Source organism: Leishmania donovani, chromosome 36 (assembly GCF_000227135.1).
Source record: "Leishmania donovani BPK282A1 complete genome, chromosome 36".
Taxonomy (NCBI): Eukaryota; Euglenozoa; class Kinetoplastea; order Trypanosomatida; family Trypanosomatidae; genus Leishmania; species Leishmania donovani.
The window spans coordinates 1,280,476-1,295,098 of NC_018263.1; the positions used below are offsets into that span (position 1 = coordinate 1,280,476).

General features: G+C 58.0%; 3 protein-coding genes across 3 annotated transcripts; all 3 read right to left on the bottom strand.

The window, feature by feature from the left end:
* Nucleotides 1-878: 878 nt before the first annotated feature.
* LDBPK_363330 (receptor-type adenylate cyclase a-like protein) lies at nt 879-5,108 on the bottom strand (the record flags this gene model as incomplete). Its single annotated transcript, XM_003865400.1, has 1 exon — nt 879-5,108. One exon carries the CDS (start codon nt 5,106-5,108, stop codon nt 879-881), a length of 4,230 nt encoding a protein of 1,409 aa, XP_003865448.1.
* A 3,369-nt stretch (nt 5,109-8,477) lies between these two features.
* Nucleotides 8,478-10,178, bottom strand: LDBPK_363340 (hypothetical protein, conserved; the record flags this gene model as incomplete). Its single annotated transcript, XM_003865401.1, has 1 exon — nt 8,478-10,178. One exon carries the CDS (start codon nt 10,176-10,178, stop codon nt 8,478-8,480), a length of 1,701 nt encoding a protein of 566 aa, XP_003865449.1.
* A 1,226-nt stretch (nt 10,179-11,404) lies between these two features.
* Nucleotides 11,405-14,248, bottom strand: LDBPK_363350 (DNA topoisomerase III, putative; the record flags this gene model as incomplete). Its single annotated transcript, XM_003865402.1, has 1 exon — nt 11,405-14,248. The coding sequence occupies one exon, from the start codon at nt 14,246-14,248 to the stop codon at nt 11,405-11,407; it is 2,844 nt and encodes a 947-aa protein (XP_003865450.1).
* Nucleotides 14,249-14,623: the final 375 nt, after the last annotated feature.

The window sequence follows — 14,623 nt, forward strand, 5'->3', positions numbered from 1 at the left end:
CTCAAAACGACAAAAAAGTAGGAGAGAGGTGGAGATGAAGGAGACACATAATGTATATATATATATATGTATGCATGTGCACGCATGTGCGATTTTTGCGCCCTTGTGCGTGTGTCTGTGTGCACGAAGGCAAAGGCAACGGAGGAAAAAAAAAGGTATACATAGAGAACGTGACGCTCCAGACTCCCCATACTACAGCATAAACTACACATACACATACACGGAGAGACAGCAGATGGTCAACTACTTAAAAGGACACAAGCACACACGTATACGCTAAAGGCCAGCAGCGACTTCGAGTTATGAACCAGAACTCACGTATTGCTCAATCGGATCATCCTCTTTATGTGTAGGCTGCTTTCGAGGTTGATGGGTAGTGCTGGTGAAGGCGACCATGTAAGGGAGGTTGTATAGTACATCGGAGAGAGAAATCTTCTATCAGTTTATTCTCCTTTCCTTTTTGAACACGAGTGACCTCGTGTCGTCGTCGATGACGTGCACAAAACGACAGCAGCACCCCATGGCACAGCTTTTCAGCAGACACAGAGAAAAAAAAACAAAAAAGAATACAAGAATGCACCACGCCGAGACGTTCGTGAGCCTTGTACATGAATATCGACTGAGGCAGACACGCATACGCGCATCGACCCACCAGCTTGAGCGAAAGTTCCGACACGCCTGGGAGATTCACGTGCGCGGCTTTGCATTGCCATGACGAAGTCTAGAGGAACATGAAGAAAGTAAGATGACGGAGACCTGGATGGAGAGCGAAGGGGCTGGGGGCGGCTGCGGTGTAGATGAGAGCGAGCAGCTCCGGAAAGCCTCATTCACAGTTGAGTGGCAACACCACTAACAGCTCACAGAAACGCACGCCAGCGCTACTCGCCGTTGCCGGACGGCATCGCGCAGTACCGCATGGTATATCCGTTAACGCGTCCCGTCATGAGCACTTCCGTTGCAAGGGGGGGCACGATCAGTTCACCCTCGTACCGACCTGTTTCCTCCGCCTGCGTGACTTTTCCAGCAACACCCGGGCCCCACTTCACCGCGCTCGTGCGGCCGACAGAGAAGTAGACATGCATGACGAAGTCGGTGGTGTCATTGTAGAAAGCCCACCGCTTCGTCGCCTTGTCGATAATGCGGAAGAGCAGCCCGTTACCACCCTCAAAGCAGGGGCTCACTTCATCGCCGCTGACGCTTGGGGCGCCGTTCTTGTAGACTTTTGTCGCCTCACTGACCTCCAGCGGCTTCTCAGTGCAACTTGGTCCGGCGCTGCTGCACAACGTCAGCAGCTCGCCGTTGTCCATCACCAACATCATAGTGCCATCCGAATTGCCGTGCCTCGGCAGACTCGCCCCAGGCAGGTCAATCATCACGCTGCGCCGCAGCTTCGACTCCCCTGCAACCGGCGAGTCCACACCGCTGAAGAAGACGCTGCTGTGCCGGCGCAGCTCCGCTGCTGCATCTTGGTGGGCCACCGACTCTATTGCCGGGGCGTTGGCCTGGTTTTCAGCCGCCGAGCGAAGCGTTTCACTCTCCAGCTTCCTGTGGCGGAAGTCGATCACGGCTGATGTGCGCGTGGCCACCGTCAGCATCAAGGAGTTGAGGTAGGCCTCGTTGGACGCGAACATCCGACGCGGAGGACTAGGCAAGCAAAAGTATTTGCACGTCTTCTGGAGGAGCTTGATCTTCTGATGGTTCGTGTAGACGCTGAAGTACACGTCCAGCACCTCTGCCACAGGCTCGACACCCGCCGCCACCTCGGTGAAGGCATCCTCCTGCATCAGCATCGGATTGCCCTCCTCTGCGTTGGGGGCACCGTCGGCGTCGGCGCCCGCGGCGAGCGATGCCAGCGGATTCGCGCCGATATCGCTTTCCTTGGAAGGAAAGACGCGTCCGGGCACGGTGCGCAGTTCGTACATCTCTATTGGCTCCGCGACCCCGCGTAGCTGGTGCGGACCAAGGGCCACAAACTGCACCGTACCCTGCTCCTCCTCGGTGAGGGCTTCCACCACGCTCGAGGTGCAGATCACCTGTCCACCGCAACTGACGCTCTCCGTGCGCGCGGCTGTATTGACGACGTTGCCGTAGTAATCGTAGCCTTTGGTCACATCGTCAAAGCGCACCTCCGCCAGGCCACGATGGACACCAGCACGAACACGTAGGCCGCTCCACGGCCTCAACCCGCACTCGCCGGGGTCGGTGCCGCCGCTGCGCTTTCCAATCAACTCGTAGGCGTCGTCGATCGCCGTCGAGCCCCAGTCAGCCTGGTGGAGCTCCACCTGTATGTTTCGCGCAAGTTGCACAGCGGCAAACGACTGCTTGCACGCAATCATGAAAGAATCGCCGATCGTCTTGACCTCGTAGCACTTGTACTTGGTAACCAGCTGGCGAATCAGCTTGTGATGCAGCGCCACCGCACTCGACATGGCCTGCGGCGCTGTCGCCCAGAGCGCTGTGCTGCTCTCGATATCCGTGAATATGAGCGTCACTGGCTCGTTTTCGTCCCTCGGTGCGTTGCGGTTGTCGCGGCTGTCACGAGTGCATAAGACGCAGATGATGGCAGCGGCGGCCACCGCTGCTATGACGACCACGCACACGGCCACGGAGGCGATGATAGTTGACTTCGAGCTGCTGCTGCGCGCGTCTTCAGAGCTGCTGCTGCGCGCGTCTCCAGAGCTGCTGCTGTCCTCAAAGTGGGCGTCGACGTAGCCGAAGAGGTTGACAACGTATGGCCCAGCGATCGGCCCATTCGTTTCCCCCTTCATGTCCGAGTACGACCAAATGTAGATTCCGCCCGCACCGCCGTTTAAGACGCCCGCGCACTCCACTTGGTTGCTCCTCGGCGAGCAAGCACATCCCGTGCGCTTGAAAGGGCCCAGTGTGAGGTCATTCATCTGCAGGACTTGTTGCGTATAGAGTGCATCCAAGAGCGCACTTATTGATGGATTTGCGGCATTGTAACTCAGCATGCTGAGCGCGCGCACCGCGAGAAAGCCTCTCATCGAGGCTGGTGAGTGGTAGCCTGGCCCAATGGTAGCTGCGAGAAAGTCCGCAGACAGCCTCGATATGTCCCGCTTCTTGGGCGTCCAGGGTGGCAGGTTCGTTACAAAAAGCAGGCGCTCACCGGAGGAGGGCCTGGCGGCGAACACTTTTTCGATTTCACGGTACCACTGCGTCACTTCGTCGAACAGGAGTATCACACGTGTATCCGTGTTGCTTTGCATGTGCTTCTGCAGTGTGCCAATGTCGCTCTGCATGATTCCAGTCAGCAACACAAGGCCGGATTTCGGAAGGTCACTTGGCGACAGTTTGTCACCGGCACCTAGCGTTTTTACAGATTTCACGGTAACACCGGCGCGCGTCGTGATTCGTTGCAGCGTGCTCTGCATCGCAGTTGCTGAGGCGCCGGAGTTCCGCAGCACCGCGTACACATCCGGGGCGACGGCCGACTTCGCCACCCACGTTGCCACCGCACCCAACTGCTGCTCGTTAGTCGCCGTCAGGTAGACGACGTTGCTCGCATTTTGGTAAAGAGTCGGCTGCAGAAATACAGGTTCCACCAAAACCTTCTCCACGGGGCTCTTGTCAACACCTGCGGAGGCGGCCCCAAACACGGCTATGGTTGGCGACTTGTCGAGAGCTGCTTTCCAGGTAGTATCAGCTAGATTGTCCAAGGGACCAATGGTGGCTTTGGTGAAGATGGCTGAGGCCATTGCGGCTGGAATCATGTTATCCATTTGCGTGGTCATGTAGTTGGCATTTTCGCCAACGCTGTGATACTTCACGTAAGCCGCGCGCACCATCTTGCTGATGTTCAACGCGACATCCACCGCGTGGCATTCCCATGGCTTCAGCATCAGACTCGCACCCGGTATCGACGTCAGTCCGTAGTAAGCGCTGGGTTCTCCATCATTCATCGCTCTTAAGGAGTACAAGAGCACCATGCGACCGCCGACGTTGCACGAGCTGCTGTACGCTCCAAGAACAATATTGCCACCGATGGTGTAGACGCGCTGCTCGAGCAGCCTGTCGAAATAGAGTTTCTGCGTTGGCGACTCGGTCCAAAGAGTGTGGTGCTGCAGCGTCGCTACGGTTGCACGCGCCGTGATCCAGCCCGCGACAGCTTCTATTCCATCCACACTGCTGGAAGCCAGTGCTGGCTTGGTGTTTCCGTAGTCTTTTTTGAACTGATCCATTGATTTTTTAAAGTTGTTGTCTTGGGGGTGCGGGTTTGTGGAGGACACAATTATGTTCCTAGCAGGGACCTTTGGGCTTGTCGCAGCAAGGTACTGGGAGGTGGCGGTACGGATGAGCCACGAAGGCATCAGGACTTGGACTTCGCCGGAGCTCTTAATAAGCTCCACAAACATGCTGTCTGTGGAGCTGCCAGCAGGGAGGAAAAAGAATACGACGGAGATACCGCTCTCAAAATTCTTCGAAAACGCCGCGAACTTTGCGCTATCGTAGTCCTGGGTCGCCTCATACGTTACGAGAGTGCCAGTGTAGGCAAGCTCGCCCATGCGCCTCAAAAACTCTTGGTACACCGCAGCACCGGCACTGGTTTTTCCTTCAGCCGTTTTCGTGTACACGAAGCCGATTTTCGGAGGCGCTCCGTTGATCATCACATACGACATTAGCGCCAACATCTCCGTTGCAGGATCTGCGTTCGTGAAGTACACATTTTTAGACATCCCCCTCGTGTCCAGTACGCCTTCAGATATGGATGTGACGAGTGTGCAGCTGGTGAATGATGATGCTGCCACTACACTGCTGAGAAGTGTGTCGGAGAGCGTGGACATGTACACATTCAGCGTACTACCCGAGCCGTCCGTTGGTGCCCACGCTAAGGGGATGGACAGGATCTCGCGCGCGCAAGTAATCGAGGCTTTTTGGGCAGTTACGTCCACGGCGTTCAGCGCGGCAGTGGACGACTCAGTTGTCTGTAGAAGAAAGCATTGGACATCAAACGAATCGCGTAGGCTTCCACCTTGCGCCGACACGGGCGCACAGAGGACGAGCAGCAGCAGCAGCAGCACAGGCGTAACGGATGGATGCGTGCTGATGCCTTTGCAGCGATTTATCACGAGCTGTGGTGATTGCCACATGAGCGAGAGAGAAGTGGAGCGGGGAGGGGAATGAGCGGCAGAGTGGAGGGGACGGAAAGGGCAAGCGAAAAGCCCGCGGAGAAAGAATGCACAAACGAGAAGGCGACATCCAAGAGAAAATCGGGAGAGGCAGCACTCGATGAACCGAAACAGAACCCACAACGGGAGGTGCGGAAAGGGAAGGAAAGGGAACACACATACACACGCACGCACATGCATGCATGCAAAGGAAAAGGAAGGAAAAAATGGCAAAAAGAGTTCACAACAAGAGAAACCGAGCTGAAGACGAAACGACGGCAAGACGAAAACGCTAAAAATAAAAGTGTTCCCATGCACCAAGAACAAAAGAAGTAGGAGAGAGGCGATGGCTGTCAAAGCCGTCAAAATACTTGTGTGGAGGCGTGCCCGTGCACTGGTACAGCAGGGACGGCAGGGCGTGTCGAGAGAGAGAGAGAGAGAGCAGCGCGAAAAGCAAACGAGGCACCGCCCTCCTCACATACTCGCTTTGGTGAAGAAAAAAAAAAAGGAAAGCGCGGCGGGGCGAGAGAGAGGCGCTGACGGCAGTAGGGCTGTGCGTTGTGGTGCCAATCTCTCTCCCGTTTTTCTGGTCGTCTCGTTCACCCAGGCACACCCACACACACAGAGGAACAAAAAAAAAGCAAAAACAAAAACAAAAACTGACAACGAAACGAGCTCGCGGAGGTCTTTCGCGTAGTGGGAGGTCCTTCTCTGACAAGGTGCAGGAGAGGAAGAGTGGGCGAGAGGTGTGAGGTAGAAAAGGCGTGAAAAGAAAAAAGGGAAGAGGAGGAGGGCAGAGATGAGCGATGGGAAGGATCAAGAATGCAGATTACAGTTTGGCATGTCCGAAGATGTGTGCGCGTTGTTCGCGTTCTACTAACGCAGAAGGTATTCGATGCCGCCCGCCTCTACCCACTTCAAGACTACTGTTTGCCGAGACGACGCCCAGTGTGGACAGGGACAGTGCTTTCTTTATCATCCTTTTGCCTATTTTTCCACTCTTGAGGCTGTCCTGATCGTCTTGCGCTGCACACTACGCATGCAGCTTCGCCCAAAACGTGAGATGGTGCAGGGCACATTGGGCGGCAGAAGAAAGTCAGGGAAGGCGAGGGGCTCTATCTCCAGTGAACGTGGAGGCCCCTCCTTCCCAAGAGACGGAGTTTCCCTATTTTTCGTGTCCTTTCGTTTCTTTTTTGCTGCTGTTCGTCTGGCGTGTTCCACAGTTTTGCGTCAGAGTGACAGTGGGAAGAAAAAGCCACAAGCTCAAGCTACAGGGCGTCGAATGCCGCTGCAGCGCTGAAGCAAAGTAGTGTACATGGGAGATGGGCTGACAAACGAAACGAACAGCATCTTCAGCAACAGAGATTGCAGCAAGAGGGTGATAGGTGATGACGCTTGAAAACGAAAAGGCAGGGGCCTTTGCCCAGTTGCCTCGCTCAATCGGCGGCGTGAGAGCTGGCGATACCATCGATGATGCGAAGAAGCAGGCGATTGTACCGGCTTTCGAGGGTCTCCTTCTCTGCGTCGCTGCGTCGCGGCTGCACAGCTGAGTGTGCCGATGACGCTGCCGCTACCGTCGTCTTCTCCGCAGGAGGGGGAAAAAGCTCAAGCACAAGGTCCCGGTTCGGCTCACTCATGGGCAGCGTGTAAACAGACGGCTTGCTGCCGCCGGAGGGGGCAGTTCTGACAACCGATGCACCTGCCTGCGTGTAGTGATGCCGCACCCACGCGCATGTGTCGTAGTACTGCTGGGGGACCTTGACCATTGCGAGGGTCCGTGATGCTTGCAGGTGGAGTAGCGCGCGCGCACACACCCACATACACACACGCCACCGCTTCAACGTTGTGGGGGCAACAAGGCGTGCAGCTGGGCAAGATAAAGAGAGAGAGCCGTTGCAGATCTGAAACTATGCCCTCGACAACAACAAGAAGCTGCGCACTTCACACTACACGTGTTTCCCCTTTCTTTCGCAATAGCTGAAAAGGTTTCGATCGAACAACCGACATCAAAAACAAAACATGTTGCACTCTACACACGGCAACCGCGCTGCCGATTTGCCTTTGCCTCTCTTGCGTCCCACGTAATGATGACAGATCATCAAACGGTGCGGCTCTGCGCGCTTGTGTATTTTCGATGTGTTCGAGATACCAGTCTGCAGGATGATTGCGGGGAGGAGGAACTAATGCGGTGCAGGAGTGCTACAGCAGCTGCAGCGACACTGGAGTCAAGGAGAGCAGTCAAGGAGAACACTGATCACTTCTCGTGGAGATCGAAATGCTGCTCGCCGCTCACGCACAGTGAAAGGCGTCAGGAGAAGGAAGGGGGGTGAGGGAGCGGTGTAGATGCTACGTGAAGGAACACACGAAAAACACAAGTCTCGAACAGCCCCAACAGCTGAAGGCCTTTTTTTGTGACTAAAGGGAACTCCATGGGGGCCTGTCTTCTCTGACATTGCAGCCGAGCGAGATGGTCAGGGGAAGCACGCCGCGCACGTGTTTGCCCACCTCCTCAAGCGAAGAGCAGCAATGCTAGGCTCCATACATCGCGGGTAGTTTTGATTCTTCTTAAACTGTTTCTCTCTCGATCTCTCCCGCACTTCCTGATCGAGCTTGCACAATAAGGGAATGCATAACAGCTGCAACCCCGAAAAACCCCACAGATAGAGAGGCGCTAAACCTTGACACCCAACACCCAACGATGCGTACCAACATTTACACGCAAACACACACGCACAGGAGAGGGAGTCGCCAACAACAAGACGAAAGCGAAACACAAACGGTGCATGGGGAGACGTACACATGGTCATCAGCAACAACAAACAAAAATATGTGCCGTTTATTCTTTTTTTTTCCGAATTCGAAAATCAACGCCAAGGGAGAGGGAGAGGGAGAGGGGGCAACAACACAAGATACGCCGTCAGAGGCAAAAGGCGCAAGTCAACCATTGTATTGGAACGCACACGAAACACAAGGGAGTGAAACGCGTGGAGGCGGGGTGCTCATGTAGCCCATCTCTTCCAGTCCCGCACTTGCTTTCGTGCTTGTGTGTGGGCATTTCTGGCTATGGCAGCCCACAATTTATGTACACACAGACACCTTCTGGCTACAGAAGCACACGGATCCGGGTGGAGGCGGGCGGCGTGAGTGACAAGTCGTCTCGGAAAGCAAAGTCCTGGCGACGGTGAGAAGTGAAGGGGGATCGGGGGTTGAACGGACTCGGCAGCGCGCTTATTGAAAGAGCAAGATGAGACAATAGACAAGGGTAACGAGGCACACACGTACACACACGTCAGAAAATGCGAACCCAAACAAAACAAAAAACAAGGAAGAAGGGACAACACGCTCTGTGTATTAGTGGACAGACATGAAGACTTTGGAGGTAGGGAACTCAATCGTGCGCCCGCCCTCCGTGTGCGAGGGACGATCCAGCAGCAGACGCGGCAGGAAGTCCGTGAGGTCCTGCTGCTGTCCGTACATTTTCGACATGGAGTCTGAAGTGCCGCAGACGCGGACTGGATTGGAGTCAGCGTGCTGGTGCGAGGAACGGCGGAGGGTGTTGCAGTACTGCACTGCAGGATAGATGTCGGCGTCACCACAAAGCAGTACTACCTGCTGGAATTGCCGGTGGTCTTGAAAGAGCTCGATCACGCACGTGGCGGTGGCGACGTCCACGCCGGTTTGAACCCACACATGACCAGGCCCGTCTTCCGTGAACCCGCGCTGGCGCTTCATGCCCCCCACCAACTTCGCAACAACGTTCGGCAGGGAACGGCCGCTGTTCATCTCGTCCGTCAGGTAGCGCTTCCGCATGGAGGCCTCGCGGAACGCGTTTTCGCGGTGAGCCAGCGGCATGGACATCTCCACGAACTCTGTGAAGGCGGCGGTGTCCGTGTCGAACCAGAACGCGAAAGGCTCGCGCTGGAAGATGTCGCCGATGTAGTCGATGGTGTAGAGCAGAGCGTCGGTGATGTGCCGGTAGTAGGCAGGATCGCTGCGGTTGCGACGAACCGCGACGCAGCGCTCAAAGTAGGACCCGTCCACGACGATTGCCACTCGCCCGTCCCTCTTTGGCCCGTCCAGAGGAATGTAAGGGGGCACCACAGGCGCGCACGAGACGGCCGCGCGGGGACGAGGCTCGCCACCGCGATTGCTCGCGCCATCGTCCGAATCGCGCGGCGTAGCTGAATTGTTCGACTGCTCAGCACTGCCCGAGTCGTGCTCGCTAGGCAGAGAGGCGGAACGCTCCTCCGAGACGCGGTCGTGCGTCACAGGCGCCATGTACGGCTGGTGGCAGTGCACCGTCTCGTGATTGCGGCCGCAGTTGTCGCAGTGCACGTTGTCGCATACGCCAGCGGTGTGGCCCTTCACATGGCAAAGGTTGCACACCACCTCGGGGCAATGTGCAACGAAGTGACCGGGGCGATGACACATCCGGCACAGCTGACCCTGCGGGCAGTTCGCGGCCTCGTGGCCCGGCTCATTGCACTGGTAGCACACACGCCCCTTGGAGCGCATGGGGCACTCTGATGAGCGGTGCCCCGAGTGTGAGCAGTGGAAGCAGTGCGGCTTGCTGTGGCAGATTTGGGAGCTGTGTCCGAAGGTACCGCAGTTGTAGCAGCGCGTCTGCGGGCAGGTCGTCATCATGTGGCCGAGTTGGTGGCACTGGTAGCACTCCAGAGCCTGGTAGCGCACGGGGCAATTGGCCTGGATGTGGCGTGACGAGCCGCAATGGCGACAGACGGACCAGCGGTACTCCTCATCGAGGTTGACCTCCTCGTGCGGAGCACCCTCGACCGAGCGCACTCGCTTGGAAGCGTCTTGGGGGCAGTCGCGCCGGTAGTGGCCCAGCCGCTTACACAGATTGCACTTGATCTTGGGGCAGTTGCGGCGGAGATGGCCGCGCGTCTTGCAGTTGTCACACACAACCGTGCCACCAGTAGGATTGGAAGACGTGTTTTGGGAGGTGGTGCCAGAGGCCAAGTGGGCCGCAGGCTGCGTGCCGATCGGTGGCTCCTCGATCGGAAGAAGCGCCGGCGGTGGAGCAGGTGGCATAGGCGAGGATGAAGAATTCATGAAAGGCGAAGGGAGAAGCAGTTCGGAAGACGTGTGCACGGAAACGGAGGCTATCTTTTTCCCCTTTTAACGAGCGCGATGCGGTGCAGTCAAAGACGGCAGAACGCACGAGCACACGCACTATTGACAAGAATAACCGTACGCCAATAGACACCCGCACAGACACACCGTAGCCAACTGGAGTGCCAAGCAGCAACGGCCGCTGCGGTGAAACCTTCCCCCCAAAAAAGTAAAAGAGAAGTCGGACAGCGATGTGGTAGATGCAACAGAGGTGGAGAAGGGAGAGCGCTAGCAAGACAATCAACTGAGACTCTGCTGCCGAGCTTAGTTGATTCCTTATCGCGCGCGCTCTTTATGGGATGCTGCCGGCGCAGCGAGTGATTGAGATGCACAAGAGAGAGCTGCAGCAAGAGGAGAGGGAGGAGGGGGGGGGGACATAAAACCCCAGTAAAGCAGTGCACACGCAAACAAGGGGAAAGGGAAAGATGTCGGAGCAGGTGCACGACGCGTAGCACTAGAGTCGGTATTTGGTGCAATATACATAGATGCATGTGCATGTATAGTGTGGTAAAAGATGCACGGTGTGCGTGTGTGTGTGTGTTTGGGGGGAGGGAGGGAAGGAGATGGCAGAACGATGGCGGAAGGTTCGTGCACGCGTCACGTTGAAGAACACGGATGGTTTGCGTTTGCGTGTCAGAGAAGCATGAGAGAGGCAGGCGTACAGATAGGGAGAAAGACGGGGAGAGAGGAGGTTAGCAAGGAGCAGAGCGAGCAGGCGTGACCGCGTTGGCGGCACCCGGATTTCGAAAACAGACGCGCACTTCCCCACCGGAGCACTTGACACACCGTCTATCATGCGGGCGTTGGTGCGCTGCTGTCATGCGCATAATGAGCCGTGGGAGGGGACCTTACCGATGGTCCATGTGTGTCACTTCCCAGTTCAAATAGTGAAGCTGTCGTTTGTTTTGTGCGCAGTGCCGCCAAGCCGCGCGCTACGCGTGGGCGACACAGTGCACGGAGACCGGTGAAGGGAGCAAAGCTCGAAGCGGCTAAGGAATATGAGTGCGTGGACGGAGGGGGGGGGGTCGGGAGTGGCGGTGGGTGTTCCGCCTGCCACCAGCAGACAAACGTGGCAAACGTCTTGGTGGTGCTGCACACGCAGACACACGCACTCGCTCATCGGCAGCGGCGGCGGGTGGGGTCTTTCAGTCGAGCCACTGAAAAAAAGAGCACTGGCGATTAGCACACGTGAGGAAGCGCTTGCCTCGCGAAGCTTCTTTGCGTGAGACGAGCTGCTTCGCTGGTGCGCCGCACCCACACACGGGATCGACTCCGCCACTGGACGTGTTCGCCGCCGCTGCATCACCGCCACTGCCACCACGTTGCCCTCCTCCCCGTACGCTGCGACGTGCGGAAGGCTTCACAGAGGGCAGCGTGTACGTTCTTGAGGCGGTGGAGGCTACCGAGGCGGCGCTGCTCGGCACCGCAGACGAGTTTGCACCACCCGTTGGCATCCCCTTCACAGCGATGTAGTCCTTGATGCGTGCGTCGCATCTAACGCAGATGGTGTCGAGCATGTCCAGCCCCGGCACTCCTTGACGTCCGCTAAAGTCGAATGTGAGGAGCACTGCGCTGCACGCGGGGCAGCGCTGGGAGGGACTTGGCTTCACGGAGGCCGCCGCCGGCAGCGAGACGCGCAGGTGGCACGAGGGATAACCTCTACACGAGAGAAAAAACCCGTTCGCCCCAGAGCGTAGGCGCAGCTCGTGCTGGCGGCACGCGATGCACGTGGTGATGCCAATCGCTTCGAGCCCTTTGGCCAAGGGGCAGTCGGCAGTGCACTGGAAGCAGCGGAACTCGGCCGCGGCTTCGACGTCGGGAAGGGGAGCGGCTGCACCGGCAGAACCATAGGCGGTCACGCTCCATGCCTTCGGCGGACTTCCAAAGCAGTGCGGGCAGACGTGGTAGGACGTTTGCTTCTCGCGGTTTGCAACGCGCAGCGCGAGGAACCCGCACAGTGGACACGTGTGCGGCGGGCTCACCGGCTCCAGCGTGTTGAGGCGGCCGTTTGGCACCCGATACATCTTGTTGCACGCGTGGCAGCGCACGCTCCACACCTCGCGATCACGCTCGCCGGCGCGCTCGACGAGGTCCATTAGTCGGCCACACGTCCCGCATGGGATGAAGTTGGCCTTTACCACCGTTGCCTGGACGGCGCACGCGTCTGTCTCTACTGCTGGTTGCAAATACCGCTTCAGCTCCTCGTAAAACGCGTTTGTGTTTGCCATGAGGCGGCTAAAGATCTCCTCGTACAGCTGCACCGCTGCCGTCACCACCTGCTCCTTTGTGGCAGCGCCGTTTGCGATGTCGCCCATCGCAAGCTCCATCTGCGCCCGCAGCTGTGGCTGTAGCAGGCTGGCCAAGCCGAGGGACTCATAGGCCGAGGCCAGGGCAATTCCCAGCGTCGTTGGCACCAGTGACTGACCCTCCCGCTTCACGTACTCGCGATCCAGGACAGTCTTGATGTGCTGCGCAATGGTGGCGTCCGTCCCAATGCCGTTGCTGTCCATCAGCGAGATGAGATGCGTCTCCGTCAGGTGGGGTGGGGCCGAGGTGCAGCCCTTCTTGAGCGGCACGGCTGTCGGCTGGAACGTGTCGCCTATCTGGTAGTTCGGGATGCACGTATTGTTCCACCGCTCGTAGGGGAAGATGTCCAGCCAACCACGCTGCAGGATCGTTGTCCCGCCGGTGGAGAACAACTCCCCGCCAAACTCCGCCGACACCTGCGTCGTCGCGGCCACTGCGTCGGGGGAGAGCGAGGCGAGAAAGTGACGCACAATCAGATTGTACAGCCTGCCACGCTCATCCTGCGTCGCGTTCCACGCCTTGGTCGGGTGAATGGGCGGGTGCGCCTTGTCGTCGTGGCCGCCGCGGAGCGGTGGGCGCACGCGCGTGGCGATGTCGGCCAGCATGGCTGCCACGTACTCGGCCACGTCGGCGTTCGCAATTTGCACTCGAACCAGCTCTAGCAGCTCGCTCTCTTGAAAGGTGTAGGAGTCCGTCTCCGTGCGTGGGTACGAGATCAGCCCTTCCTGATACAGCGACTCCGCCAGCGTCATGCACCGCTCAGAGGGGATGCGGAGGTGTGTTGCGGCTAACTTCTGCATGACGACGGTGGCCAGGGGCACCGGCGGGCGTCGGTGGCTTGGACGCTGTTGCACGTTGGTGATGCGGCCCTTATGCCCCTCCGCCGCCGCCGCCTGCAGCATGTCCTCATAGATTAAGGTGGCCGCCACCTGATCGTACATGGAGCCGCGACTGCTGTGGAACTTGGTGTCGCCATGCTGCAGCTGAAGGGTGAAGAAGTCCTCCGGGACAAAGCCCTGCTGCTGCCAGTAGCGCCGCACCACAAAGCCGAGGGTAGGGAACTGACAGGGGCCAAAGCTCAGCACCCCTGGAATGGCGGCGAACAGGTGGCGAAACTTTACCGTCTGATAACGGGTAAAGGCCGCCCCAATGCGCAGATCCATCTCCTGCCGCGCTTCCACCGCGTCCGAGAGGCGCTTGTCCGGCAGTTTGAGGTTGTGCACGGCGTTCAGCAAGTCGCGTGCGGTGAGGGCGGAGAAGTGGGCTCGCTTCACCTGCACTTGCGGCCGCTTGCTTTGCACTACCTGCATCACCTCGAAGCAGATGTTCTCGCCTTCCCGGTCGCAGTCCAGCCATAGGACGAGCGTGTCAGCTCGGCCGGCGAGCGCTTCGAGGTTCTTCTTCACCGGCTCGAGATCGGCTCGCACGTACTTGGTGATCGGCGCCAAGAAGAGCCCCTGAAACGGGTAGGTGGACCAGTTCTTGGTGTTGGGTGGGAACTGATCCTCCATGAGGTGGCCCGCCACCGATGTGACCAGCATCGTCTTACCCTCAAATTTAAACTCGTAGACGGGGTTAAAGCGAGACTGCGATGGAACCGTGCGGCAGTTACCGCCGGAGAGGCTCTGCGCCATTTCCTTGGCAACACTGGGCTTCTCGGCGACATTGAGCCACGTTGGCATCTCCCCCCTCCCGTCTTTGCGTCCACGTGTGTGAATGAGCGTGTCTGAGTACGCGCGCCTATGCGTGCGTCTCTGTCTGCCTTTTATGGTGTCCCCTCTCTCACATGTAAAGGCTTCTATGAAACCAACAACAAAGGAGGGGAAGGAGGAGCGGGCCACCAGCTGCAGCCATTCAAGAGCTGTCTTTCGCGGCGTCCGCGGATCCTTCGACGAGGTGCGCACACGATAAACCGGTGCGACACCTCCACGGAAGGGCGAGGTGGGGGCTGCGAGAGTGGGATTGACACACGGTAGGGCGACACAACGAGTCGCCCCTTCCGAAGACACTCGGCTAATGCAGCAGAAGCGTGCTTTGTCTTCAGTGGGGTGGCTTGG